Raw genomic sequence first — 27,780 nt, 5'->3', positions numbered from 1 at the left:
ACACGGGACACATCCTCTATACACTACACCACACGGGACACATCCTCTATATACTACACCACACGGGACACATCCTCTATATACTACACCACACGGGACACATCATCTATATACTACACCACACGGGACACATCCTCTATATACTACACCACACGGGACACATCCTCTATATACTACATCACACGGGACACATCCTCTATATACTACACCACACGGGACACATCCTCTATATACTACACCACACGGGACACATCCTCTATATACTGCACCACACGGGACACATCCTCTATATACTACATCACACGGGACACATCCTCTATATACTGCACCACACGGGACACATCCTCTATATACTGCACCACACGGGACACATCCTCTATATACTACACCACACGGGACACATCCTCTATATACTACATCACACGGGACACATCCTCTATATACTACACCACACGGGACACATCCTCTATATACTGCACCACACGGGACACATCCTCTATATACTACATCACACGGGACACATCCTCTATATACTGCACCACACGGGACACATCCTCTATATACTACATCACACGGGACACATCCTCTATATACTACACCACACGGGACACATCCTCTATATACTGCACCACACGGGACACATCCTCTATATACTACACCACACATCCTCTATATACTACACCACACGGGACACATCCTCTATATACTACACCACACATCCTCTATATACTACACCACACGGGACACATCCTCTATATACTACACCACACGGGACACATCCTCTATGTATTACACCACACGGGACACATCCTCTATATACTACACCACACATCCTCTATATACTACACCACACGGGACACATCCTCTATATACTACACCACACATCCTCTATATACTACACCACACGGGACACATCCTCTATATACTACACCACACATCCTCTATATACTACACCACACGGGACACATCCTCCATATACTACACCACACGGGACACATCCTCTATATACTACACCACACGGGACACATCCTCTATATACTACACCACACGGGACACATCCTCTATATACTACACCACACGGGACACATCCTCTATGTACTATACCACACGGGACACATCCTCCATATACTACACCACACGGGACACATCCTCTATATACTGCACCACACGGGACACATCCTCTATATACTACACCACACGGGACACATCCTCTATATACTACACCACACGGGACACATCCTCTATATACTACACCACACGGGACACTTCCTCTGTATACTACACCACACGGGACACGTCCTCTATATACTACACCACACGGGGCACATCCTCTATATACTACACCACACGGGACACATCCTCTATATACTACACCACACGGGACACTTCCTCTGTATACTACACCACACGGGACACATCCTCTATATACTACACCACACGGGACACATCCTCTATATACTACACCACACGGGACACATCCTCTATATACTACACCACACGGGACACATCCTCTATATACTACACCACACGGGACACATCATCTATATACTACACCACACGGGACACATCATCTATATACTACACCACACGGGACACATCCTCTATATACTACACCACACGGGACACATCCTCTATATACTGCACCACACGGGACACATCCTCTATATACTACACCACACATCCTCTATATACTACACCACACGGGACACATCCTCTATATACTACACCACACATCCTCTATATACTACACCACACGGGACACATCCTCTATATACTACACCACACATCCTCTATATACTACACCACACGGGACACATCCTCCATATACTACACCACACGGGACACATCCTCTATATACTACACCACACGGGACACATCCTCTATATACTACACCACACGGGACACATCCTCTATATACTACACCACACGGGACACATCCTCTATATACTACACCACACGGGACACATCCTCTATATACTACATCACACGGGACACATCCTCTATATACTACACCACACGGGACACATCCTCTATATACTACACCACACGGGACACATCATCTATATACTACACCACACGGGACACATCCTCTATATACTACACCACACGGGACACATCCTCTATACACTACACCACACGGGACACATCCTCTATATACTACACCACACGGGACACATCCTCTATACACTACACCACACGGGACACATCCTCTATATACTACATCACACGGGACACATCCTCTATATACTACACCACACGGGACACATCCTCTATATACTACACCACACGGGACACATCATCTATATACTACACCACACGGGACACATCCTCTATATACTACACCACACGGGACACATCATCTATATACTACACCACACGGGACACATCATCTATATACTACACCACACGGGACACATCCTCTATATACTACACCACACGGGACACATCCTCTATATACTGCACCACACGGGACACATCCTCTATATACTACACCACACATCCTCTATATACTACACCACACGGGACACATCCTCTATATACTACACCACACATCCTCTATATACTACACCACACGGGACACATCCTCTATATACTACACCACACATCCTCTATATACTACACCACACGGGACACATCCTCCATATACTACACCACACGGGACACATCCTCTATATACTACACCACACGGGACACATCCTCTATATACTACACCACACGGGACACATCCTCTATATACTACACCACACGGGACACATCCTCTATATACTACACCACACGGGACACATCCTCTATATACTACATCACACGGGACACATCCTCTATATACTACACCACACGGGACACATCCTCTATATACTACACCACACGGGACACATCATCTATATACTACACCACACGGGACACATCCTCTATATACTACACCACACGGGACACATCCTCTATACACTACACCACACGGGACACATCCTCTATATACTACACCACACGGGACACATCCTCTATACACTACACCACACGGGACACATCCTCTATATACTACATCACACGGGACACATCCTCTATATACTACACCACACGGGACACATCCTCTATATACTACACCACACGGGACACATCATCTATATACTACACCACACGGGACACATCCTCTATATACTACACCACACGGGACACATCCTCTATACACTACACCACACGGGACACATCCTCTATATACTACACCACACGGGACACATCCTCTATATACTACACCACACGGGACACATCCTCTATACACTACACCACACGGGACACATCCTCTATATACTACACCACACGGGACACATCCTCTATATACTACACCACACGGGACACATCATCTATATACTACACCACACGGGACACATCCTCTATATACTACACCACACGGGACACATCCTCTATATACTACATCACACGGGACACATCCTCTATATACTACACCACACGGGACACATCCTCTATATACTACACCACACGGGACACATCCTCTATATACTGCACCACACGGGACACATCCTCTATATACTACATCACACGGGACACATCCTCTATATACTGCACCACACGGGACACATCCTCTATATACTGCACCACACGGGACACATCCTCTATATACTACACCACACGGGACACATCCTCTATATACTACATCACACGGGACACATCCTCTATATACTACACCACACGGGACACATCCTCTATATACTACACCACACGGGACACATCCTCTATATACTGCACCACACGGGACACATCCTCTATATACTACATCACACGGGACACATCCTCTATATACTGCACCACACGGGACACATCCTCTATATACTGCACCACACGGGACACATCCTCTATATACTACACCACACGGGACACATCCTCTATATACTACACCACACATCCTCTATATACTACACCACACGGGACACATCCTCTATATACTACACCACACATCCTCTATATACTACACCACACGGGACACATCCTCTATATACTACACCACACGGGACACATCCTCTATATACTACATCACACGGGACACATCCTCTATATACTGCACCACACGGGACACATCCTCTATATACTACACCACACGGGACACATCCTCTATATACTACACCACACGGGACACATCCTCTATATACTACACCACACAGGACACATCCTCTATATACTACACCACACGGGACACATCCTCTATATACTACACCACACGGGACACATCCTCTATATACTACACCACACGGGACACATCCTCTATATACTACACCACACGGGACACATCCTCTATATACTACACCACACATCCTCTATATACTACACCACACGGGACACATCCTCTATATACTACACCACACATCCTCTATATACTACACCACACGGGACACATCCTCTATATACTGCACCACACGGGACACATCCTCTATATACTACACCACACGGGACACATCCTCTATATACTGCACCACACGGGACACATCCTCTATATACTGCACCACACGGGACACATCCTCTATATACTACACCACACGGGACACATCCTCTATATACTGCACCACACGGGACACATCCTCTATATACCACACCATACGGGACACATCCTCTATATACTACACCACACGGGACACACCCTCTATATACTACACCACACGGGACACATCCTCTATATACTACACCACACAGGACACATCCTCTATATACTACACCACACGGGACACATCCTCTATATACTACACCACACGGGACACATCCTCTATATACTACACCACACGGGACACATCCTCTATATACTACATCACACGGGACACATCCTCTATATACTGCACCACACGGGACATATAATCTATATACACTACACCACACAGGAGAGCTCGGGTTATGGGTTCATTGTCAGTTTTGGTAATTTATTATTATGATGTATTCATTTTCTCAGGGATCTCTCCGTGTTTCGTGCTGAATGGATAAGATCTATCCGGCTTCTCCAAACCTCATGTTCCTCCATTATTTCATGGAGCCCTCAGGATCCAGGAAAAATAACAGAGCCCCCAAAATACCTGCTGGTCACCTTTGGTCGAGGGATAGAGTCAATAGAGACGGCAGAACGGGAGGTCGGAGCGGCGATGACAGAAGAGTGCTCTACGCTGGATACATGGGGGCAAAGGGAGGAATCATTAAAATCACAAATTGAGGCTCTGCAGCTGGAAGTGGAAACTAAAACCTCATCTGAGCAGATATTAGAAGGGGAACTGGAATCACTTAGGTCTCGGTACGAAGCCATAGAGCGAGAAGCCAACTTGCTGAAGCCTCAACTGGTGGCAGCTGAAAACGGAGCAAACGCAACAAGGTTACATCTGGAGACGGCACAAGAAGATGCGAGCGCGATGAGGATGCGGCTGGTAACAGCGGAGCAGGAAGCGAGGACGCTGAGGGAACAGCTGGCAGCTATGGAGCAGGAAGCGAGCACGCTGAGGACAGGGCTGGTGGCAGCAGAGCAGGAAGCGAGCACGCTGAGGACAGGGCTGGTGGCAGCAGAGCAGGAAGCGAGCACGCTGAGGACAGGGCTGGTGGCAACAGAGCAGGAAGCGAGGACGCTGAGGGAACAGCTGGCGGCTATGGAGCAGGAAGCGAGCACGCTGAGGACAGGGCTGGCGGCAGCAGAGCAGGAAGCGAGCACGCTCAGGACAGGGCGGGTAGCAACAGAGCAGGAAGCGAGCACGCTGAGGACAGGGATGGTGGCAGCAGAGCAGGAAACGAGCATGCTGAGGATAGGGCTGGTGGCAGCAGTGCAGGAAGCGAGCATGCTGAGGATAGGGCTGGTGGCAGCAGAGCAGGAAGCGAGCACGATGAGGAGACGAATGGTGGCAGTGGGGCATGAAGCGAGCACGATGAGGGAACAGCTGGCGGCTACGGAGCAGGAAGCGAGCATGATGACGTCAGAACTGGAGGTGAATTTGCAGCAGGACATAACTGCACGGCAGAGGAGCGTGATGGCTTTACGTTCTGTGACGCCACATCAGGAAGGTAATGTGATGAGGTTGCCTTTGGCGCCAGCTGCACATGAGCCAAGCGTGATGACATCACTACTAGAGACGACGCTTCCAGGCTCTCTGTCACCACCGCTAGAGTCGACTCGGCTGATGACATCACTGCTAGAGACCACGCCTCTGGAAACCAGCCAGATGATGTCACTTCTGCAGACAACTCGGCAGGGAGCTCGGTCGGGACAGGAAGTCGATTTAATGGACATTTCGCAATCACAAGACTTATCCAGGTCACGTCTGGAGTCGGAGGTAAAGTCACTGAGCACAAAGGCTCAAGACCCCGAGAAGGAAATGGAATCGTTACTGGTGCAACTGGAGGCCTCGCGGCAGGAAGCGCGATCGCTGGAGATAAAGGTGCAGTTCTCAGAACAGGAAGCGGAGACGCACCGAGGACTCGCTGGGGCGTTAGAAGAAGAAGTCCGTTCTTTGAGGGCGGAGCTGCACGAGCGCTCTGAAGAGGCGGAGCTTCTGAGGTCAAACCTGACGACGCATGACCTAGAGGAAGAGTCGCGGGATCTGCGGGACGCTCAGTGAGTGCAGCTTCCAGTCTCTAATCAGGCATAGACGTTTCCAGTCTGTATGATTATCCGTGGAAACATTATGGTCTTCTACTAAGATTCTGGTGCTCCCTTACCTTATCACACGTTCTGTTTTGCTTTAACCCCTTCACGACATACGATGTGATTTCATCAGCCTTCATCAGCGGAGCTGTTAACCTGTTAAATCAATCTCTGACAGCGGAATTTAACCCATCGTGGGCCGCCGATGGGTTGTTATGACAGCTGAGGATCTACTGATGATCACCATGCTTGTCGTTACGATCCTCCTGTGAAAGCTGACCCGTGGCCGGCGTACATAGGAGATCCTGATTTTCACTATACATAGTGCTGATGACCCTTAAGGGGACTAATGAATACAGTAAAAAGTTCAAATCACCCACCCCTCCTTTTTTCCCCATTGAAAATACAATAAACAAATACACATATTTGATATCGCTGCGTTCAGAAATGTCCGATCTATCAAAATATAAAATTAAATTAATCTGATGGGTAAATGGCGTATTGAGAAAATATATTTGGTATCTGCATACTCGTACTGACCTGGGGAATCATATTGCCAGGTCAGTTTTACCATATAGTGTACTTGGTAAATAAAATACCCCCCCAATTTTTTTTTCCCCCTTTTCCAGTACAATCTATGGTAAAACGAATGATGCCATTCAAAAGTACAACTCGTCCCGCAAAAAACAAGTCCTCACACGGCTATATTGTCGGAAAAATAAAAAAGTTATGGCTCTTGGAAGAAGGGGAGGAAAAAAAAAAGAAGGAAACTCTCCAAGGGGTGAAGGGGTTAACAAATGGCCGCTCATGGATTCTTTAGAGAAGTTGTCCAGTGGTTTTACAAATTATATATGAAGAGCCCAGGAGCGCCCAAACTTTTGCATAAGACGGTGTAAATGAATGAAAACTTTTTTATGTTGTGAGGGAAGGGATATTGGTTATCACGTAGTGCAGTGAGGGGGAGGTGATGAGCTGTGACATCCCCTAAAGTGAGACCACTCTTCTCTTTGTATTGCACCCCTTTAGTCAGCGGTCTCTTGATGCCGTCGAGTCGGAGCGCTCTGATCTTCTCCATGATTTAGTGCTGCTGCGGGAGGAGCTGCTGCGCTCTCGTCTGGAGGCCGACCTCTCTCGGGATGAAATGACCGGCTTGCAGGACGCTCTCCACAAGGTAACGTCTCCATACATTGGGATAATTACCGGATAATTTCCAGGATTGTACTTTTTTTTTTTTTTTTTTTAATGTTTTTGTTGCTTTTTTTTTCAGACAGAAAATCAGATGGCACAGCTGCTGGTGGAGCAGAGCCGACACAAGGCCGAGGTGGACAACCTGCAAGATGCAGCAGCCAAGATGGGAGACCTGAGCCGAGCCTTGTCCTTGGATAAGGTGGGACTGAACGGTCTCCTGCAGCAGGTAAAGAAAATACGTTCAATGTAAAGTTGTGGCCATAATTTATATTAAATATCCAGACCTGGAATCACATTTCATCGCAGGTCAGAATGAGAGGAATCGTTAGTACCTGGCCCAGCTGTATGCATGTAGACAGTCCTGACTGCCAGCGGATAGTAGTCTGTCATGGCTGCATGACGGACACACAGGATCAGACTGCAATTGATCCATTGAAGAACAACAAGCAGAGATTTGCAAAATGTGATATTTTATTTTTACTTTACAATGAAACCGTTGAATCTGAACTACCTGGATGATGAGAGTCATTGCAGTATTGATGCGTGTTCAGATACTTTACATTCATTTACACACACTTCATTTTGGTCCCACAGAGAGATAAAGAGCTGGAGACTGTCCGAGAAATCCTCCATGAGTCGCAGAGGGAGTTGATGACGGCCCGGCAGCATTTACAGCAATGTGAGAAGGAATGTTGCCATCAGACGGCAGAGCTCACCCAGGGACGACTACTCCTGCAGGACGGGGAAGTGGTGAGGGAGCGGCTGGAGAGCGAGCTGACGTACGTCCGGGCGGAGAGGGAGAGACTCCAGGCTCAGCTTAAACAGGTGAGTAGAAGCATCATTAAAGAGGTTGTCCACTACTTTGTCATTGATGACTTATCCTTAGGATAGGTCATCAATGTCCGATCAATCAGGGCCCGACATCCGGCACCCCCGCCGATCAGCTGCTACTTCTGTTAGTGGCCGCTGCTGGGTGCTGCACATCCGCCTCGTATTGATTTGAATAGGAAGCAGATGTGTAGTACTAAGCTTTGGCCATTATCAGAAGATAGCCGGCTCCACAAGTGAGTACTTCCGACCGGCGGCCACCACTGCCGAAAGTGATAACAGCTGATCGGCGGGGGTGGCGGGTGTCGAACCCCTACTGATCAGACATTGATGACCTATCTTAAGTAGTGGACAACCTCTTTAATTCTTTTAACAAAACTAGACCCAAATGAATTGCCGCTCTGGTTTCCACGTTTAAATGCTTAGGAGACGAGCCGCTGCGAAATTAATCTGGGACATGTGCAGAGATCATTGTGCAGGGAAGGGGAGGAGGTCTGCTGTGACATCAAATATTTTCCCGACAGGACACGTTCGCCCATTAGTGGGGAAAAAAAATAAAATTAAAAAACAGAAAGGAATAACATTGTTTAAACAATGGTTCCTTCTCAGTTTATACACTCCCTTTAAATGACCTATTGATTTACATAGACGCCTATGAGACTTTTTTTTTGGTGGGGGGGGGGGGTTATCTTTTTCACATGACAACCTCCTTCATAGAGGATAGGTGAGAGCTTTGTGGATCCGTGGGGGTCATAGCCAGCGGATCCTGAGTATAGGACTCCCAAATGCCCAATTATTGACAACGGAGTGCTACCACCACTCCGTTCTGGCACAATTTAATGGGTAAACCTGATTAATCTGTATTGATTGTAAGGGTGCACTTACAATACGTGATGACGGCCATTAAACGATCACCAATTATCTAAATGTAAGACGATAAGTGGTTGTTTAATAGCTCGCTTAGCTCGGTCAACTTCTCATGCGCACAGATTGATTGGTAATACAATTATGCTGTGCGCATAAGCCTCCATTGTTCTCGGCAGCACAGGACCTGTTTACACAGGATAATGCACTACCTAGATTGATTATCTTTAAGCAAGCACGCTCATCTGGTGATTCGCAGCCTATATAAACGCTCGCTTTACAATCCAGCCTGTGTAAATGCACTGTAAGGCCAGAATGCAGCTTCTTCCCATCCTTTATATTATCTCAAATCGGTTCTGCCTGTTTTAACTCATTCATTTGATAGGAAAGCGAGAGCCTGCGGAAGGATCAGGACAAGTTATCACAGGACGCAGAGACCTTGAGTTGGGAAAAGTCCACACTGAAAGTACAACTTGGAGTAACTGAGAGAGAGTGTCAGAAACTGCGAGAACAGCTCCGAGACATCCAGTAAGAGACGGACACATCGTGCCTTGATGCATTTCCCTCCTTTTGTGACATCTAATTGTATCTTCCGTATATAATGTTTTTATTTCTCAGAAACATGAAAGAGTCTTTGGAGAGTTCATTTTTTGCATCTCAGGAGAGATCATCGGAGCTGGAGATTACATGCAGCCAGCTAGAGCTGGAAGTACAGACAATCAGTCTGTCCAAGAAAACGGTCCAAGGTAAGGGTCCTTGTCCTACATGCTGTTACGCTGTCGGTGGTGGGAGACGATTACTTATCGTGGCCTTTCTGAATTCATTACAGATGAGCTCTCTCTCTTGTACGCTGAGCAGGACGTCTTACAGGAAAGATGTCTCGGTCTTTCTCGGAAACTGTCTGACTTGGAAGAAGAGAACGAAACAGAAGTGTTACGGAGAGGAGAGCTGGAACTAAACTTGGTAAGTACCACTTAAACCAGTATTGGATACCAACTGCAAAGTCCCCTGTGAGAAGAGAACTGGTCCACCGCCGAGTACACATTGGACCAGATCTCCTAGATAATGATTGGAGCGGAGTTTTTGTCTTTTCTCGACACAGAGCTCTTTGGATTTGTAGGTTCCCAGCAGTCGAACCCCCACTAGTTATTAAGTTATCCTCTATGCTATTGATAGAGGTTACGTTCTAACCTTTGTACAAGCTGTATACCTTTTCCTCAAAGTAAAGCAATAAATCTGAAAAAAAAAAAAATAAAATTTGCAGATCTCACAGGCAATCTAATGTGTGTGAGGGCAGGCGAACACATTGATGTCAGTCAACCAAACGATCACAATTCATGGTTAGTAATAATTCTTTAAAAGTATTTCTCGTCCTAAATGGGCGATATTGCAAGGTGCTTGGAAAAACAACATAGTCTGATGATTAACAATCATTTATGACTGCCTTTACATGGTGTGTGGGGTAAGAACGGAGCTTGGAGAAGCAGAGCATTTACTAATACTCAACATGGATTTCTTTCAGGAAGAATTAAACACTCTGAGAGACCATCTGGAGCAAGAAAAGAGCCTGAGACAGGTTGCAGAAGAGAGGATAGATGAACTGGAGGAAGAGATGCAGACCGAGGTGGATAAAGTAACCAACTTACAGAAGCAATTGGAAAAAGAAGTTTCCGAGCTCAGGGGCCACCTAACGAAATGTCAGTCGGAGAAAGAGGCAGCGATGGAAAACTTAGAGCGTCAAGTATTAGTGAAAAGAGAAGAAGATCGTGAAATGGAGATGATCAAAAAAACCTTAATGGACTGTCAGGAAGAAAAAGAGAGAGCTCTTGCTGCGTTAGAAAACCAAGCCGATAATTTAGAAGAGATAGAAAGGCAGATAGCGGAACTCAGAGAGAATATCGAGGAGTGCAACGGGGAGAAGGAGACCGCTTTGACTTCAGCCGCTCAACTCCAGTTGACTGTGCAGGAAAGAGAACGTGAAATCAAGACTTCTAAGGAAAATATAGTGAGTCTCCTACAGGAGAAGGAGACTGTGGTCGCCGAGTTACAACAGCAGATCCAGAGTTGTAAGAAGACTGAGCTGCAAATGACAACCTTGGCAAAGCGTCTTGAAGATTGTGAAGTTCAGAAAGAGCTCGCATTGAAAGCAGAACAAGACAACCACCTGAGAATAGCAGAGAAGGAGCGGGAAGTTGATACTCTGAATGAAAAGTTGAGCCTCATTCTAGAAGAAAAGGAAGTGGTCTTTAAACAGTTGTCTGTGGAAACTTCTAAGGCAGAGCAGAAACAGTTGGCTCTAAAGGAGCTTCTCAGGCAATGTCAGGAAGAGCAAGAAACCAAAGTGAACACTTTGAGGCAAAATATCGGAGCTCTGGAAAAGGAGTTGGAGCGCCTAAAGGTCGAGAAGGAGAGGACACTTGAAGAATTAGCCCATCAAGCCATAACGTTAAAAGAAAGGGACTCGCTGATCGAATCTTTCCGATCTAGAATTGTGGAGTGTGAGTTAGAGAAAGACCAGTTAGCTGTAAATTATAAGGAGTGTAAAGATAACGTAGCTATATTAAAAGAGACTATTAAAGCGTATGTAGAGGAGAAAGAGAAGTTGTCTAGTTTATTGCATTCTCAAACTGAAGAGGTTAAGGAAAGAGAAAGGGAGATTGGAGTTTTGAAGGAAACTATGTCTAATGGTCAAAAAGAAAAAGAAATGGTCTGTAATGAATTAGAATTTCACAAAAATACTTTGAAAGAAAGAGGTAAAGATTACGAAGAGCTGGAACGAACGCTGCAAGACAGCCAGCAAGAGAAGGAGCATCATAGACTAACTGCAGAACAGCAGAAGAAAGAGATTATGAACTTTGAGGAGATGTTACGGAGGTGCCAACATGATAAATCTCTGGTAGAAGCCAGAATAGAACAGTTGCTGTCTTGGAAAGACAACATGGAGAAGCAAGCAAAAATTGAGGAAGAACTACTGAAGGACAAAGTGATTGAATATTCTCAGTCCTTAAAGAAAAAAGAAATGGAGGTTGAAGTTTTGGAGGAGAAGTATGAGCGAGAGCGTGAAACCCTGAATACGAGACTCGAGACTCTTTCACACTCTTTAAAAGAGAATGAGAAAGAATTGCAGGAACGGAAAAGACTTGAGAATGAGAATAGAGACCTGGATAGAAAACTTTCCGAGATCTTGTATGAGAAACAAGTGGTTGAGGAAGAGAGGGAAAGAGACAGAAAATCTTTTAATGAAAAGTTGCAAGATCTTTCCCAAGCCCTGCTAGAGAAAGAGGCAGAGTCTGATGGGGAGAGGATGCAGTTAAGCAGGGTTAACATGAACTTGGATGCTAGAGTCAAAGATCTGTTACACATCCTGGAAGAAAAAGACATCCAAGAGCAAGAAAATAAGGCAAAAATACAAGATCTGAAGCAAGAATTTGAACAAGTTCAATATTTTCTGGTAGAAAAGAAACGAGAGGCAGAAAACTTGGAAATCCAGAGCGATCAAGAGATAATGGCTCTAAAACAGCATGTTGAAGAACTGACTCAAGGGCTTACCGACCGAGAGGTCCTGTGTGAGGAGAGAGAAGCCCACTTAAAATCTTTGCAAATTAGAATAGACCAAATGGATCAGGACTTAATGGAGAAAGCCAATGAATCTGCACGAGGAGAAGAAGAAAGAACGGAATTCCAGAAATGGGTAACAGAACTTTCCCAGGCTGTTATTGGAGAAATATCTCCAGTGCAAAAAGATTATAAAGCTTTAATCGATAGGCTAAAATTACTTGGAAAAGCTCTGAAAGATAAAGAGCGACAGTGCGAAGACACAAAAATTGATCTAAATAGTTTGAGAGAAAGAATAGCAAAACTCTCTCAAGTTCTTATGGAGAGAGAACATGAATTAGAAGAAGCAGAAGATAAGATGAAATCACTGAGAGAGAAAATTACCGAACTGCAGGAAGTTATCGTAAAGAAAGAACATGAGGCGCGAAATGAGGAGATGAAGAGCGAGGACGAGAAGTCAATGATGAGACAGAATGTGTCTCTGCTGTCTCACAATCTTTCGGAGAAGAAGTTGGATATTGAAGAGAAGGAAGTTGAAATTAAATTCCTGAAAGATAAGATTGAAGAATTGAGGCAAGTCATGGTGCACAAGGATCAGGAAATACGAGAGCAAAAAAGCTTTATCGAGCTGGAAAAAAAGTCTCAAAACAGGAGAATATCAGAACTATCTGAAGCTTTAACAGAAAAGGAAAGAGAAGCCGATGATAAAGATGTAACAGTTATAACTCTGAGAGATAAGATAATAGAGCTTAAACAGGTTTTAATAAGTAAGGAGCACAAGGTCGAAGAAGAGCTAAGAAGGGGTGAACATGAAAAAAAGGAGCTTAAACAAAAGATGGCAGAACTTTCACAGACCTTAGACGAGAGAAGCCAGGATGCGGAATTTGCAAGGGCAGAGAGAAAATTAATGAAAGGTAAGATACAAGAACTTGAAGAACAGTTGGTAGAAAAAGAAAGAGAAATTGATGAAGATAAGGAATCTCAGAGACAAAGATTAACGGAGCTTACCAAGTCTTTAATAGAAAAAAACAGAGAGAATGACGATAAGGAGATGGAGATTAATCTTTTGAAAGAAAAGATTGAAGAACTGCGACAGCTTTTGTGTGTAAAGGAAGAAAATAATAAAGATGAAGAACGTCAACACAAGATAGAGGTGCAAAATCTGAGGAGAAGAGTTGCAGAGCTTTCATTATCTCTAACAGAAAAGGAAAGGGAAGCCGGTAACAAAGATCTAAAAATTATATCTCTTGAAGAGAAGATGTTAGAGCTTCAACATGTTTTAGTAAGTAAGGAACATGAGCTTAAAGAGGAGGTTACAAGAGGTGAACATGATATTAAAGATGTAAGACAAAAAACGGCAGAACTTTCAAAGGCTTTATTTGAAAGAAGCGAGGATGCAGAATTTGCAAGGGCTCAAACAAAATTGTTGAAAAGTAAGCTAGAAGAGCTTGAAGAACGGTTGACTGAAAAAGAAAGAGAGATAAATGATAAAGAAAGACAGATCGCACAAGATGAGGAATCTCAAATACAGAGATTTACAGAACTTACTCAGTCTTTAATAGAAAAGAGCGAAGATAATGCCAATAAGGAAATGCAAATGAAGCTTCTGAAAGAAAAGATTGAAGAACTGCAACAATTTCTACGTGCAATGGAAGAAAAAAATAGGAATGAAGAGCGGCAACATGAGGAAGAGGTGCAGAATTTGAGGAGAAGAGTTGCCGATCTTACTTCATCTTTAATCGAAAGGAAGAGGGAGGTAGATGAGGTAAATACCGTGCGGGAAACAATAGGAGAACTTAAGCTTCTGCTCACGAATAAGGAGCTGGAGAGAAAATCTGAGAGAAGAAAGTGCGATGAAGAAAGGAACACTCTACAGCAGAGGTTAAGGGAAGTTACCAAGGCTCTGGCTGAAAAGGATCAAGAATATGATATGGCAAAACTTGAGGTGACTTCAATGAAACGGAAGATAGAAGAGCTTAGGCAAGAGATACTGGAGAAAGATGAGATTCAGGCAGAAAATAGAATTAGTGATGGAGAGAAGACATCCTTAACGCAAAGGATGAAAGAAATGTCCATAGTTTTACTGGAGAAGGAGCAAGAGGCTTCTGATTTGAAATTAGAAGTGAAATATCTTCGAGACAGGCTTGAAGAAATTGGGCAAGTCTTAGTAAATAAGGATGAAGAACTCAAGGCGCAAAGAATACACAATGAGGAAGAAAAGAAAGTCATGAAAGAGAGAATTAAGACCCTATCCCAGTCTTTAGTAGAGAGAGACCATGAAGCAGATCAGACCAAGATAGAGATGAACTCTCTTAGAAAGAAGATAGAAGAGCTGATGAGGGAAGGAACCATGGTCCATGAAGCTATAACGGAAGAACAAAAGACAATTATGAGCCAGAGAGTTGAAAAACTTTCTTTAAATGTAAAGGAGAAAGAACGAGAAGCCGATGCTCTTAAAGCTGAGTTGGCATTTCTGAGAGATCAGGTAGGAGAACTAAAACAAGCTCTGACTCATAGGGAGCAAGAAATTCAAGAGAAGGACTTACAGAGTGAAACTGAGAAGAAAGATTTAACAGAAAGAGTGACCGATCTCACTCAAACTTTAGGAAATAAAGTAAGAGAAGTAGAAGAAATGGCAGGAAATATGGAGTCCTTAAAACAAGAGAGAGAGCTCGTTGAACGGGCCCTGAAAGAGAAAGAAAGGAAGGTGATAAATGAGAAAAGATTACATGAAAGAGAAAAGACAACCATGAAAAATAAAATAGTCGAACTATCACAAGCTTTGGCAGAAAAGGAAGGAGAAGCAGAAGGCCTGGAAGAGCGGATGAAACATCTGAGGGAACAGATAGAGCTGCTAGGACAAAGCTTGGTAGAAAAAGAGCAAGAGTGTAAGATGCATGATGAAGAGAGAAATGTCCTAAGGAAGAAAGTGTTACAGTTTGTTCAGGCCACAGAAAAAAGGAGAGTAGATATTATGGATATTGAGAAGGACGCTTTGACTGAGGAGATTGAGGTATTTGGACAAGACGTAACAGATAAAGGCCAAGACATACGACCGGAAACCGAAGACAAAGAAGAGAAAGAAACATCTTTGAGGGAGATTCTGGAGATGAAATCTGAAAGTTTAGAGAAAACAGATACAGGATTATATTCGGATGTGCAAGAAGACGGTCAGAAACTTCTAGGTGACCCGATGGTTGCGGAAGAAAGAAGACATCTGGAAGATAACTTACGAGACTCGCAAAAATGTATGCGTCACAAATCGGAGATGGGAGAAGAGTCCGTAGAAAGTTCAGAGTTGATCAAGAAGAGAAAGTTGCTAGAAAACAAATATGAGGAACCTGTGTTTCTGGAGATCAATTACTTAAAGGAAGAGCCGAAAATACAAGAGTTGTTAATAGAAATGAAAGCACTTTATCAACAGAGAGACGAAGCTAAGAAGAGGGAAGATGATCTTAAGCGGAAGTTGGAGAAAGCAGAAATGGCGCTAAGACGCATGGAGGCTGAGGAGATTACATTGAGGCAGAAATCTATGGAATTTGAGAGAAGACTTCAAAAAGTAAGATGTCTTGCATATTAGCGGCGGCCTGTAGTGTGCAAAGTGACTGTTATACCTTGATGGTCAGAATAATGTAGCCTGATGGCGGAAATCACACGGACCCTGTTTAAGGGGGTAAAAAAACATCATGAAAAGCATAATAGATCAGGACTGACTCAGGGGACTTAGTTGCTTAATTAGCAGTGATTGGTGCTAGCTCCGGTTGCTGCTGTCAGACATATGCATGCTGTATAACACAGCCAGCATCGGCTGGGTATGGTGTAGGCTCAGCTCCTAAGCCTGTTAGATGCATAGGAACTTGACCTAGGAGCTACTATTACGTCTTACATCAGGAAGAAGTAATTATTTCACACCCGTTTCCCTATCATGTATTTGGCCGCCGCTGTGACTGTCGGGAAGCAGCCGCACCTCGGGTTTGCTAGACTTTCCCCCGACTGAATCATCTTTCCCTGTTCCCGTTAATTCATCCTCACTCCTCATTACAGATTGGTCATTATTGTAGGGTGGTGTACACCAGGTAGTGACATGATGGGTGAATAGTGAGTACTAGGAGCAAGTATTAAGATAGGAAATGGGGTAAACATACAATATTGTTGACCCCTTTAAGGTAATGTATGAACAGTGACGATCAGAGTGTAATTTTGAGACCCCCCAGAAAGCAGGGATCCTCAGCCCCAATAGCAACACTGGGGATCCCAGTGGTTTAGGAGTAGTCTGGATAACATGCATTTATTCTCTTTCCTAATAAGGACCCAACACTTGGCATAGGCATAAAGAATGGCGATTCCCTGCAAAGGAGGCTGGAGGTCCTCCAGGAGGCTGTTGCAAGGTTGGAAAACGACAAATCTTTATTGGAAAACCAAACCCTACATTTGAGTGCGACGTTACAAGAAGTAAGAGCCACTATGTGAGCAGGAGTCGTGGACGACGAACGAAGCCAAAGTTTTCTTACGTTTCATTTTGTGTTGCCAGGTGGAGAGCGAGCGGAGAAACCTCCGTAGGGAGCTGCGTAAGCTCAATGCCGCAACACTGCAGGGCTCAAAGGACAAAACACAAGAGGTCAGTCGTCATAGAATATTAGAGTTAGAGGGGATCTCCAGGGTCATCGTGTCCAACCCCCCCTGCTCAATGCAGGATTCACTAAACCATCTCAGACAGATGTCTGTCCAGCCTCTGTGTGAAGACGTCCATTGAAGGAGAACTCACCACCTCTCCACTCATTGATCACCCTCACTGTCAAAAAGTTGTTTCTAATATCTAATCTGTATCTTCTCCCATTCAGTTTCATTCTATTGCTTCTCTTGTTTCTATGTGTAAATAAGAATAAGGATGATCCCTCTACAGTGTGACAGCCCTTCAACTATTAAGTCTCCTCTCAGTCTTCTTTTTTGCAAGCTAAACATTCCCAGCTCCTTTAACAGGACATAGTTTGCAGTCCGCTCACCATCCTGGTCGCTCTTCTCTGAACTTGCTGCAGTTTTTTTATATGTTTTTCTAAAATGTGGTGCCCAGACCTGGACACAGTATTCCAGATAAGGTCACAGGGGTCATAAATGAAATACTCTTAGACTACAGATCATCATCTTCTACTCATACGCAGATTTGATAGCTTTTTATCTTGTAGCACTGCGGTTCCTGTCATGTCCAATATCAGAAAAAATGTCTGCCTTTTTCCAAAAACTACCTCTGTCTACACATGCACAGCTGCAATACCACACGCAACCTGTAGTCAGGGTGGTGCTGTTTTCGGAAGCAAGCCATGTTTGTCTACCCCTTTAATTAGCCTATGATGTTTTTTCTTTTCTTTTTCTCTCAATACCTTCTAGGATACACTTGATTCTTCTGCATCTCAGTCAAGTGTGACCGAACTACAGCAACAGGTATAATAGGACAGAACAGGTAGGGTTCTGCAATTGTCCGGTTACATGCTGTAATCTTGTTCCTCTTCCCCCAGATCTCCTTTTTAAAGTCTCAGCTCGAGACAGAACGTGGACACCGTTCCCGTTACATACAACGATGTTCCCGTACCACTGATGACCTTATAAGCCTTAGACACAATCTGACTCGTTCGCTGGCTGCAGTGACCTCTGATACTAGAATTCAGGTGCTGGAGAGGGAAACTCACCAACTGGATGATACTTTAAACCGCAGCCTTGGCCTTTCTGCAACCTGAACATGGTTGTCAATATGAAAGCATCCAAGTCTAACTTCCTTTGAGAAACAGGATGTGTCCATGAGACAGAGCAAAGTCGGAAAATGGGCAAATCCAGCACTGTAAAAGAGGTTCTTCCTCTCCTACTTGTTTTATGGAAGTCCGGTTCAGTTGCACTAGAAGTGCAATGGTGCCAGCTTTAGAGACTGATCTCCAACCATTTTTCTGAATCTGTTTACAATGGTAAAATGTTATGCCAGCTTGTGTGTTGCTGATCAAAGGCCCAGTGATGTTGAAGGATTGAGTAGTACGTTATTTTGTTGACGCGTTGTACGTGTGTCAATGTCTTTTGGTGACTGAGCGTGCTTAAAATTATAAGTCTGCACTGTAGTGATAAGTTGACCATACTTTAAGTTTCCAGTCCTTAAACCAAGGCTGTGGAGTCGGTAAGCCAAACCTCCAACTCCTCAATTTCCATGACACCGACTCCACGACTCCGACTCCCTCATACACGGCTCATTTTAAGTGATAAATTTACTGCATCACAGATTAATCTCAGCTAAAAGTCTAGACCCTTAGATCAGGAATAGGACAGACATTTATAGGACATTTCATAACTTTCCCAAATTCCTATGAAAAAATATTCCCCACAAACTGCATTGAACTACTGTACCCAATTTCTATTATATATTTTAGGAGTCAGAGTTGGTCCATTTTATATCGACTCCAACTCCACCAAAATGGGCTACGACTTTGACTCCACAGCCCTGTCTTAAACAGTTAGGTACCGAAATGGGGTCTGACCCTAACCCTTTCCCTAACCCGTTTAAAAATATTTTACTTAGTGAAAATTTTAAAATTTTGCATCAGAATTTTCCAACAAGGTGGAAACTTTATGTCTAAGAAATCCTATGCTGTGAATCATCAAAAATGCACAGTTACTATTTGGGAAATTTGACAGTTATTGACATCTTTCTGGTAAGGTCTTTTTGTTGCTCCACCAGTTCATGAATAGCGTCTGAGCTATCACATAGGGCATGGATCAGCAACTTTTGGCCCTCCAGCTGTTGTGAAACCACAACTCCTAATATGACCTGACAAGCTGTGGCTATCATAAATGCTGTAAATTATAATTTCCCAACAGTTAGAGTGTCAAAGGTTGCTGACCTTTGTAATAGGGTGCACAAAGTCAACTTTGTAGAGTTGTATCATTGCTTCTGGCTCAAGATAGTGTTTGAAAAAGTCAGAATTTTAGTGTTGTGTTCAGTATGGCTTTCTTATGCTACAAAGCTACAGGAAAGATATTATGGAATTTGGGTACCGCTATGGGGTCTGAACCTAACCCTTTCTTAAAATGCACTGCTGCTGCTTCTCTTCAGAAACGCTCAATATTTCATCATGCATGACTCAATTTAACCTTGAAAAAATTGGATTGTCTATTGGCAGTAGAACTTACCAGATGTCTAGGTGACTTTGTAATCAGATTGTCACATCACCTTGAATCAATAGGAGCATTAAGGGTTATCAAGGGCAGGTTTGTAGGTCATTGCCTTTATCGCAAAACCAAGCTGAATGACCCTATTACTCCATTTTAATAAGTCAGCTTGTAGTGTCTATTTATTGTGGGTTCCACAGTTAGTTGAACACTTTGATGTTCGATCTGTGATGCATATATGATCCCCAGTATCGGGTAGCTGTGTCAATTTATTGTATGTCCACAATGTTGCATAAGTGCATTGCTTGGTGTACGGCAACGACAATCTAAATGATTTTTGCATCAGAAAAATACACTGCCATGGTTGAGGTAGGTTAGGTTTAAACAGGGTAAACTTTTTTTTTTTTTTTTCTTTAAATTGGGTCATTTTGGTAGGCAAAAAAACAGTCTTAAAAATTAACGGAAACTTGTATATGAGGAAATTAGCTTGCAATTCCCCATACATGTCTCTATTTGGAATGATTACCTGCATACATAAAAGTGTAATATGATGTGGTCGGAATGCAGTTACCTATCGATATGTGCTCATGGAGAGACCGGGATGACAATCAGTTTGTGGAACAGTGTGATACAGTTGTGATTGTTGGGGTGAGATGTGTAGTACGTCATGCTGTGTGATTGTTGTATGGATGTGTAGTGATTTTTTTTTTTTCAATTTTTGTGACCACTTAAAGGGCAGCTCCATCCAGTCTGTTAATGCACACTCAGACACCTTTTTGTGGCGGCGAGAATACATGCATGACCACCCCAACTTGCAGATGGTCAGTGGGTTTGGCAAACTTTTTCCTAACGTGTATGACCACCAGTAGCTGTATGTGGAACATGCCATGGACACGGCTTGATACTACATAAGATGTATCCAGACAGGACAACCACTCTAATATATGGATGGCCATTGCTACGTATGAATCACTCCTGGATGGGATTGCTCTTTCTAAAGTATTACTCAGTGACCAGCGTCAGATGTGTCTGTCGTCCTGTGCTCTGAATGAATTTTATTTTATATAGTTATTTTTATATATTTATATATTTTTAATAAAAACCGTACCATGTGCATAAGTTTATATCGTATTTAACAGGCATCATGCCGGTGAGACTTTGTAACCTACCGGCCTTACCCATACACGTGTCTGTGCATTTATTTATATAAATAATCCATTTTGTACCACGGTCGTCCTCATCTTTGTGAAGTTCTTTTGCCTCAAGTGCGTTTGTTACCAGTATCGTCATTGGGAAAAAAAAAAACAAACCCTCAAGCGAAGCCACTTTCTGCTGATATGTTTAATAAGCGTCCATTGAGCCTCATTTTGAACAGAAAAATAATTGGGAGTCACAAAGATGGCTTTCGACGGAGAGAATGGCGGCTGTGTTAAATGATCCCAGGGCAGCTCGTCGACTGTTGTTTTATTTCTCCACCACTCAACAGCCAAGATCGATGTAAACGAGATCCTACAACGGATGTGAAGATTTCGGGGAAATTACATTTTTCGGATCGCCCAGCAGCTGTGTGTGTTTGATTTGGACTGGACCGGGCTAGCGACAGGGCACCTTGCACATGGGAATGGCCAACATGAAGCCAATTTTGACCGTGTTTTGGAACAATCTGGACTGTGTAGACATGACTGAAGAACACTAGACATCTGGTCATAAAAAAACGATAGCATTATGAAGACGATCAAGATTGGACCCTTCTAATGACTGAGCAATGATGGACCAGCCATGAACGCAACTTTAATCAACTGTCCCTGTTTCACCCATAGACGCTGAATGTACTGCCCGCATTGCTCAGATGAATGGTGAAAAGTCACCGGGTCCTCCTCCTCGCTCAAACTGATCGATTTCAGGGAAGAGGTTCCCACGAGTCATCACCCAAGTTTCCCACAAGTCACCCAAGTTTCCCACAAGTCACCCAAGTTTCGTAGACTTTCGGGAACAGCGAGGTAGAGGCAATTATTCCCTACAGGAGCTGTAGTTGCCTCCATAGTGGTTGTCTCAGAAACATATATCATTAAAATCACCAATTATGACTCACAACACCTGCCCCTTTTGAGGGTCTACCGAATCAAAATGTCTATCGCCATGAGTTTCCTTGTCGAGCGAAATTCGATCTTCACAATCGCGAAAGCTCCAACGACCTTTGACATCATACCATGTGCAACTAGCCCAACAAGTGGCCAAATAAAATTATTACCATGTAGGACAAATCCATAATCTATATTTACTGAGAAATGTAACGTTCGGGGTAAATGCACCCTGTACACACTACCGACCAATGAGGCGTCAGTAACCGCAACCACATATATCTTGTAAAGGTCTGGTGGTTCTCTACCACAGCGATGCTCAAGGATAGAGATGATATCCCGTAACACCAGGACACGGCCCGATCTGCCAACATGAAGAACATGGGCACCCGCTGATTAGGATTGTATAAACCTCTCCGGGACACCAGTCATCTGGATCTTTCACCTGGCAGAATATATATTGATCTAAGCTGAATACTAAACTGTTCCCTTGTATTAGGCATTGATGTAAACTGAAGAGCCCTGATGAGATTCGGGAGGTCTGCCTGATGATGACCTGGATACGGCCTGCTTCATCATGCGGAGCAACACCCACTTAATGGCACGATACTGGTTGGCCAGTACTTAATAATGGCATAATGACTATTTGGTGATCTATGCCCATCAAGGTATCAACTGGCTCCATCATTACTTACAACAAGGATACTTATTGATTAGTAGACTGTGCTAACGTATGACTAGGATAATCAATGACTAAACGAGTGCCGAAAACTGACCAGCATAACCATAGACTAATAAATAGGATAACCATTGACTAGTGGACTGTGTCCATGTATGACCAGGATAACCATTGACTAGAGGATGGTGTCCACTTATGATTGGCATAACCATTGACTATTATGACTGTACCCACATATCAGATAATCATTGACTAGAGGACTGTGTCCATATACGACTGGGATAGCCATTCCTTAGTGGAGTGTGCCAATATTAACCATTGACTAGAGTACTGTTCCTACAAGTGACCAGTATAACCATTGATTAGAGCTTTGTGCCCAAATACCACCAGGATAATAACCTTTCCCCATGGGACTGTGCCTATCAACAAGCCACAGCCTCTCCAATATTGCACATGCTGTGGTGGTCTTCATTTCTCTATGTAGGATCTATACCCGTGACGTGCATGCCCAGGAGCCATAATCGCCAGTCCTGTAATGATCCAAGTTGGAAACGAACCCAGGAATCCACCCCAAAAGGTGAAATGCTGGACGGAGTTATTAGTCCAAAAAAAGCCTTATTTTTGTAATGTGCAAACCATGAACGCCACACTGGGCATTGTCGGGTCCGCTCGTTCTATGTGCCACATACCACTACAGTAATGAACTTCACAACAAAACGGTAAAAGCATAGGAGACATCCAACGGGTAGCAATACAAAGAAGACGGACGATCGCGCTGGTTTGCGAGGAGTTTTTTTTCTGGGATTTCGGGGACGGGGTCTTCGGAAAAGTCATGAAAGTCTGTAGGAAATCTCACCAACGTCTCAAGTCCAAGATGGCTGTAGACTCCTGGTTAACACTTTGTGCTGTGCAATATATGTACGCTTTATAAATAAGTTGGCCGTGGGTAGACTGGCAACCAAGCCTTCCTCTCCCCAGAGACACTGTGAATGCCCTCCCCCCCCATGGTAACACCGGAACAGCTTGGCACTAGGAAATACGAGGCGGGCAGAGGACGATCGCCATCCTCGACGTTTCCTTTACTCAGCAGTGTCACAGAGGGAGAGCTAGAAAAGTCTGTGTGCGGGAAGGGTCTTTTCTTCATGAATTGTCTCCGTATCCAGTGAGAGGGGCCCGTCGGCCCTGATTGTCGGGCGAAGATATACATTTATATATTTATATATATCTATACACGTGGAGGGAGGATTTAACCCTCTCCTATATTTCTTTTGCATTCCACCTGGGTTTTTTTGCAGTGCAGAGTCTTTAAGCGATAGAGTCCCAGTCAAAGTCGTCTTGTATTTCTTCGCTGCTGGGAGGATAACGGAGTACCTGGCGAGCTGGCGGATACAGAGCGCGCTGAGAATGGCGACCTATGGGCGGAAAAAAAAGCGGTAAACGACCACAAAAGGCTCTTCTGCTTCCCGACCCCCATCATCGGGTGGATCCATGTTCCCACATGTCTACGCTGGAACGCAGGAAATCGCAATGGTCTACCAGAGCAGAGAGCAGGGCAGTGCCGTGAGCTGGCACACCACTGGCTGGTGCATGAGGATTAACACTAGCAGAGCTGCAGTGTAAAGTATGGGGAGTACCGCTGATAAGATGATGGGAGGCGGTTTTATGACGACTTTGGACATGAATCTGAAGTCCGTTGGGGGGAATTGTTCAAAGGAGCAAAGCTGCAGTGTAAAGCATTGAAGCACAAAGCTGTAGCAGAGCCTCTCGGGGAAAACGGGGATTTATGTCGGACAGCCTAAGCTTCAAGAAGATAATGCGGCTAACTAAAACCCAGTGAAAAAAAAGGAAATAAATGGCAAAAAAATCTATACAGACCTCTGTATGTTTTTGTAAATCCCCTCTAGAACTCCCCTTTAATTTTTGAAATTTTTGCTAAGTTACCAGTTATCATAGGACTATGCTTCCAGAGACCCTCACCTTGCTGGCTGTATGTCGGAGGGGCCTGGGTTTGGATAGGGTACCCAGGGGGTGCAGTGAAATTATGACCACAGGATGCTGGAGGCTGCTGGTTCTGCCCGTAGGAGGTGACTAAAAGTAAAAAAAAAAAAAATGTATTAAATGAAAAGAAAGAAATTATATAAGATAAATCAATAATTTCCCATATTATCAAGTGCTTTTTTTTCTGGAAATAGTGCCACCATTGTCCACAGGTTGTGTCTAGTACTGCAGCTCAGTTTAATTGAAGTGCATACAGCTGAGCTGCAATACCACGCGCAACCTGTGGAGTAGAGTGGCACTGTTTTTGGGCAGATCCCCTTTAAGGATCCCCTTTAAGGAGTTCCCCATCCTTACCTGCCATGGTATGACCTGGCTTGGCTCCCTGGAGTGCACAGGCGCTGCTGGTGGTGGGGGGCATTAATTGGGCCTGGCAGGGCGCTGCTTGTCCATGTGAGGAGGTGGGAGGCAGGAGTCCGGTGTGACTTAGCAGATGACTTAAGGAGTCGCACAAGCTGGCGATGTGATGCTGATCCAGGCTCCAGTTCTTCAGTTCTGCCTGGCGTAGACTCTCCATGAGGTCTGGTGAGACGAGACATGCATTTACAGCATGCCCCTTTAACAAATAGAGACCCCCTTTTGGAAATCACTTTGCCATTTGACTCTATAAAATGTTGAGCGTTGACTTGGAAATCACAACCAAAGCTGCATTCAGATTCTGTCTGGAATTTTGAATGCAGCTTTGGATGTGACTGGAGGCAAAAATGTATCAATGTGGGTTTTAAATCTTTTGAAACTGGCATAAATTAGAACTCATCTTTTAAATGTAATTCCCTTACTGTCCACCAGGGGGAACCATTCCATCTTTACCCCAAAGCCGCAGGTTTACCTGAGAACTGGGACAGATCCACAGTCGACCAGTCCAGATTGCTGACCATCTTGAAGCTTTCCTTTAAGGAGTCTATGTTGGAGCACCAGTCGTTGGGAAGACCTAGAGAAGAGACAAGTGATTGTAAGCTCTTTTGCCGAGATGAAGTGAAGGCACATGTCCTATACAGAACGTACCCATAGACATTGCAGGAGCGGGGGGTCGAGGCATTTGCTGGGAGGGCAGGTATGGCGGCTGCTGGTGCTGGCTTTGATGGTGAGAAGAGGAGGGATTGTTCATGTTCGGGACGTTGTGGGGGTGCAGCGAGGAAGACTCCCCCGAATTCTGTTGGTACATGCAGCAGCTTGACGATGGCGGCTGTACGTCAGCGGGGAGCGGCGAGAGCCCTGACGGCAAAAATGGAGAAGATCCTAATTATCGTTCCATAGTTATAGTTTTCAAGATCTCTGCTTGCTGTCAAGTGAATGGGAAGACTCCTATTCAGAGCCCGAAAACAGAAGACGGTCAAGACCCAGAGAACGTGACCCGAGGAACTGCACCTCCTAGCAGACTGGCTGTCAGGGCATGCTGAGAGTTGTAGTCACTTCTCTACACTACACTGTAGAAAAATACATATTAGATCTGTGCAGGTTATCAGCCCCTACATGTAAAGAAGAAGGTTACAATTCACTGACAGAAAGCAGAGATCTCGAAAAGTATGAATGACAATTGCAATTGTACAGAGATTAATCTGCAGAAATCCTCCTTAAACTTGTAAAGCTGCAGCCCCTGGAGGACGTGACGCAGTTATGTCCTTCCGCACCCCAATATCCCGTCATCTGGACGCCGCCTTCCATCTTCCTACAATTCCCCACCTCCATCATTCTCACCCTGTTTACCCTGCAAAGTACGGTACAGGCTGCGGAAGGAACAGCTGAGGTCGGGGATCTCCGAGAAAGAGAATTTGTAGCAATCGCTGTTGTTGTATGAAGGAGTCCGAGAGTCTGTTGGCATATGAGCGGAGGCAGCCTGCAACACAGGAGAGCGGGGGATTATTACATGACATGGCGGAGACAGACCTATATCTGCTGCTACACAGCAAGGGGAGAACTAAACATGGGGCGGTATTATAGTAGATATATTCTTGTACATAGGGGGCAGTATTATAGTAGTTATATTCTTGTACATAGGAGCAGTATTATAGTAGTTATATTCTTGTACATAGGAGCAGTATTATAGTAGTTATATTCTTGTACATAGGGGCAGTATTATAGTAGTTATATTCTTGTACATAGGTGGCAGTATTATAGTAGTTATATTCTTGTACATAGGGGGCAGTATTATAGTAGTTATATTCTTGTACATAGGAGCAGTATTATAGTAGTTATATTCTTGTACATAGGAGCAGTATTATAGTAGATATATTCTTGTACATAGGGAGCAGTATTATAGTAATTATATTCTTGTACATAGGGGGCAGTATTATAGTAGTTATATTCTTGTACATAGGGGCAGTATTATAGTAGTTATATTCTTGTACATAGGGGGCAGTATTATAGTAGTTATATTCTTGTACATAGAAGCAGTATTATAGTAGTTATATTCTTGTACATAGGGGCAGTATTATAGTAGTTATATTCTTGTACATAGGGGCAGTATTATAGTAGTTATATTCTTGTACATAGGGGGCAGTATTATAGTAGTTATATTCTTGTACATAGAAGCAGTATTATAGTAGTTATATTCTTGTACATAGGGGCAGTATTATAGTAGTTATATTCTTGTACATAGGTGGCAGTATTATAGTAGTTATATTCTTGTACATAGGGGGCAGTATTATAGTAGTTATATTCTTGTACATAGGAGCAGTATTATAGTAGTTATATTCTTGTACATAGGAGCAGTATTATAGTAGTTATATTCTTGTACATAGGAGCAGTATTATAGTAGTTATATT

At 44.0% G+C, this 27,780-nt stretch overlaps 2 protein-coding genes across 6 annotated transcripts in view; one reads left to right on the top strand and one right to left on the bottom strand.

Moving 5' to 3' along the window:
• Window positions 1–20,216, top strand: part of LOC141273241 (uncharacterized) — a 133,449-nt gene extending 113,233 nt beyond the window's left edge. For both annotated transcript variants that reach the window (XM_073684812.1, XM_073684813.1), the window contains exons 7-18: window positions 4,952–6,589; window positions 7,646–7,790; window positions 7,887–8,033; window positions 8,402–8,632; window positions 9,885–10,027; window positions 10,118–10,245; window positions 10,329–10,462; window positions 11,022–16,613; window positions 17,363–17,506; window positions 17,586–17,672; window positions 18,440–18,493; window positions 18,568–20,216. In XM_073684812.1, the coding sequence (XP_073540913.1) occupies window positions 4,952–6,589; window positions 7,646–7,790; window positions 7,887–8,033; window positions 8,402–8,632; window positions 9,885–10,027; window positions 10,118–10,245; window positions 10,329–10,462; window positions 11,022–16,613; window positions 17,363–17,506; window positions 17,586–17,672; window positions 18,440–18,493; window positions 18,568–18,786 (8,662 nt within the window). In that variant the 3' untranslated portion in view covers window positions 18,787–20,216. The remainder of the gene's footprint in view (window positions 1–4,951; window positions 6,590–7,645; window positions 7,791–7,886; window positions 8,034–8,401; window positions 8,633–9,884; window positions 10,028–10,117; window positions 10,246–10,328; window positions 10,463–11,021; window positions 16,614–17,362; window positions 17,507–17,585; window positions 17,673–18,439; window positions 18,494–18,567) is intronic.
• Window positions 20,217–24,255: 4,039 nt separating this feature from the next.
• FOXJ2 (forkhead box J2) overlaps window positions 24,256–27,780 on the bottom strand; it is a 34,877-nt gene continuing 31,352 nt past the window's right edge. For 3 of the 4 annotated variants that reach the window (XM_073684833.1, XM_073684832.1, XM_073684834.1), the window contains exons 6-11: window positions 26,714–26,852; window positions 26,021–26,230; window positions 25,845–25,946; window positions 25,313–25,537; window positions 24,938–25,048; window positions 24,256–24,372 (exon numbers count right to left, since the gene is read on the bottom strand). In XM_073684833.1, the coding sequence (XP_073540934.1) occupies window positions 24,266–24,372; window positions 24,938–25,048; window positions 25,313–25,537; window positions 25,845–25,946; window positions 26,021–26,230; window positions 26,714–26,852 (894 nt within the window). In that variant the 3' untranslated portion in view covers window positions 24,256–24,265. The remainder of the gene's footprint in view (window positions 24,373–24,937; window positions 25,049–25,312; window positions 25,538–25,844; window positions 25,947–26,020; window positions 26,231–26,713; window positions 26,853–27,780) is intronic. The other variant, XM_073684831.1, reaches the window with a different exon arrangement.

Source organism: Phyllobates terribilis, unplaced genomic scaffold, assembly GCF_046119375.1.
Source record: "Phyllobates terribilis strain yellow unplaced genomic scaffold, ASM4611937v1 Scaffold_5__5_contigs__length_657084704, whole genome shotgun sequence".
Classification (NCBI taxonomy): domain Eukaryota; kingdom Metazoa; phylum Chordata; class Amphibia; order Anura; family Dendrobatidae; genus Phyllobates; species Phyllobates terribilis.
This window is presented reverse-complemented; position numbering and strand designations above follow the sequence as displayed.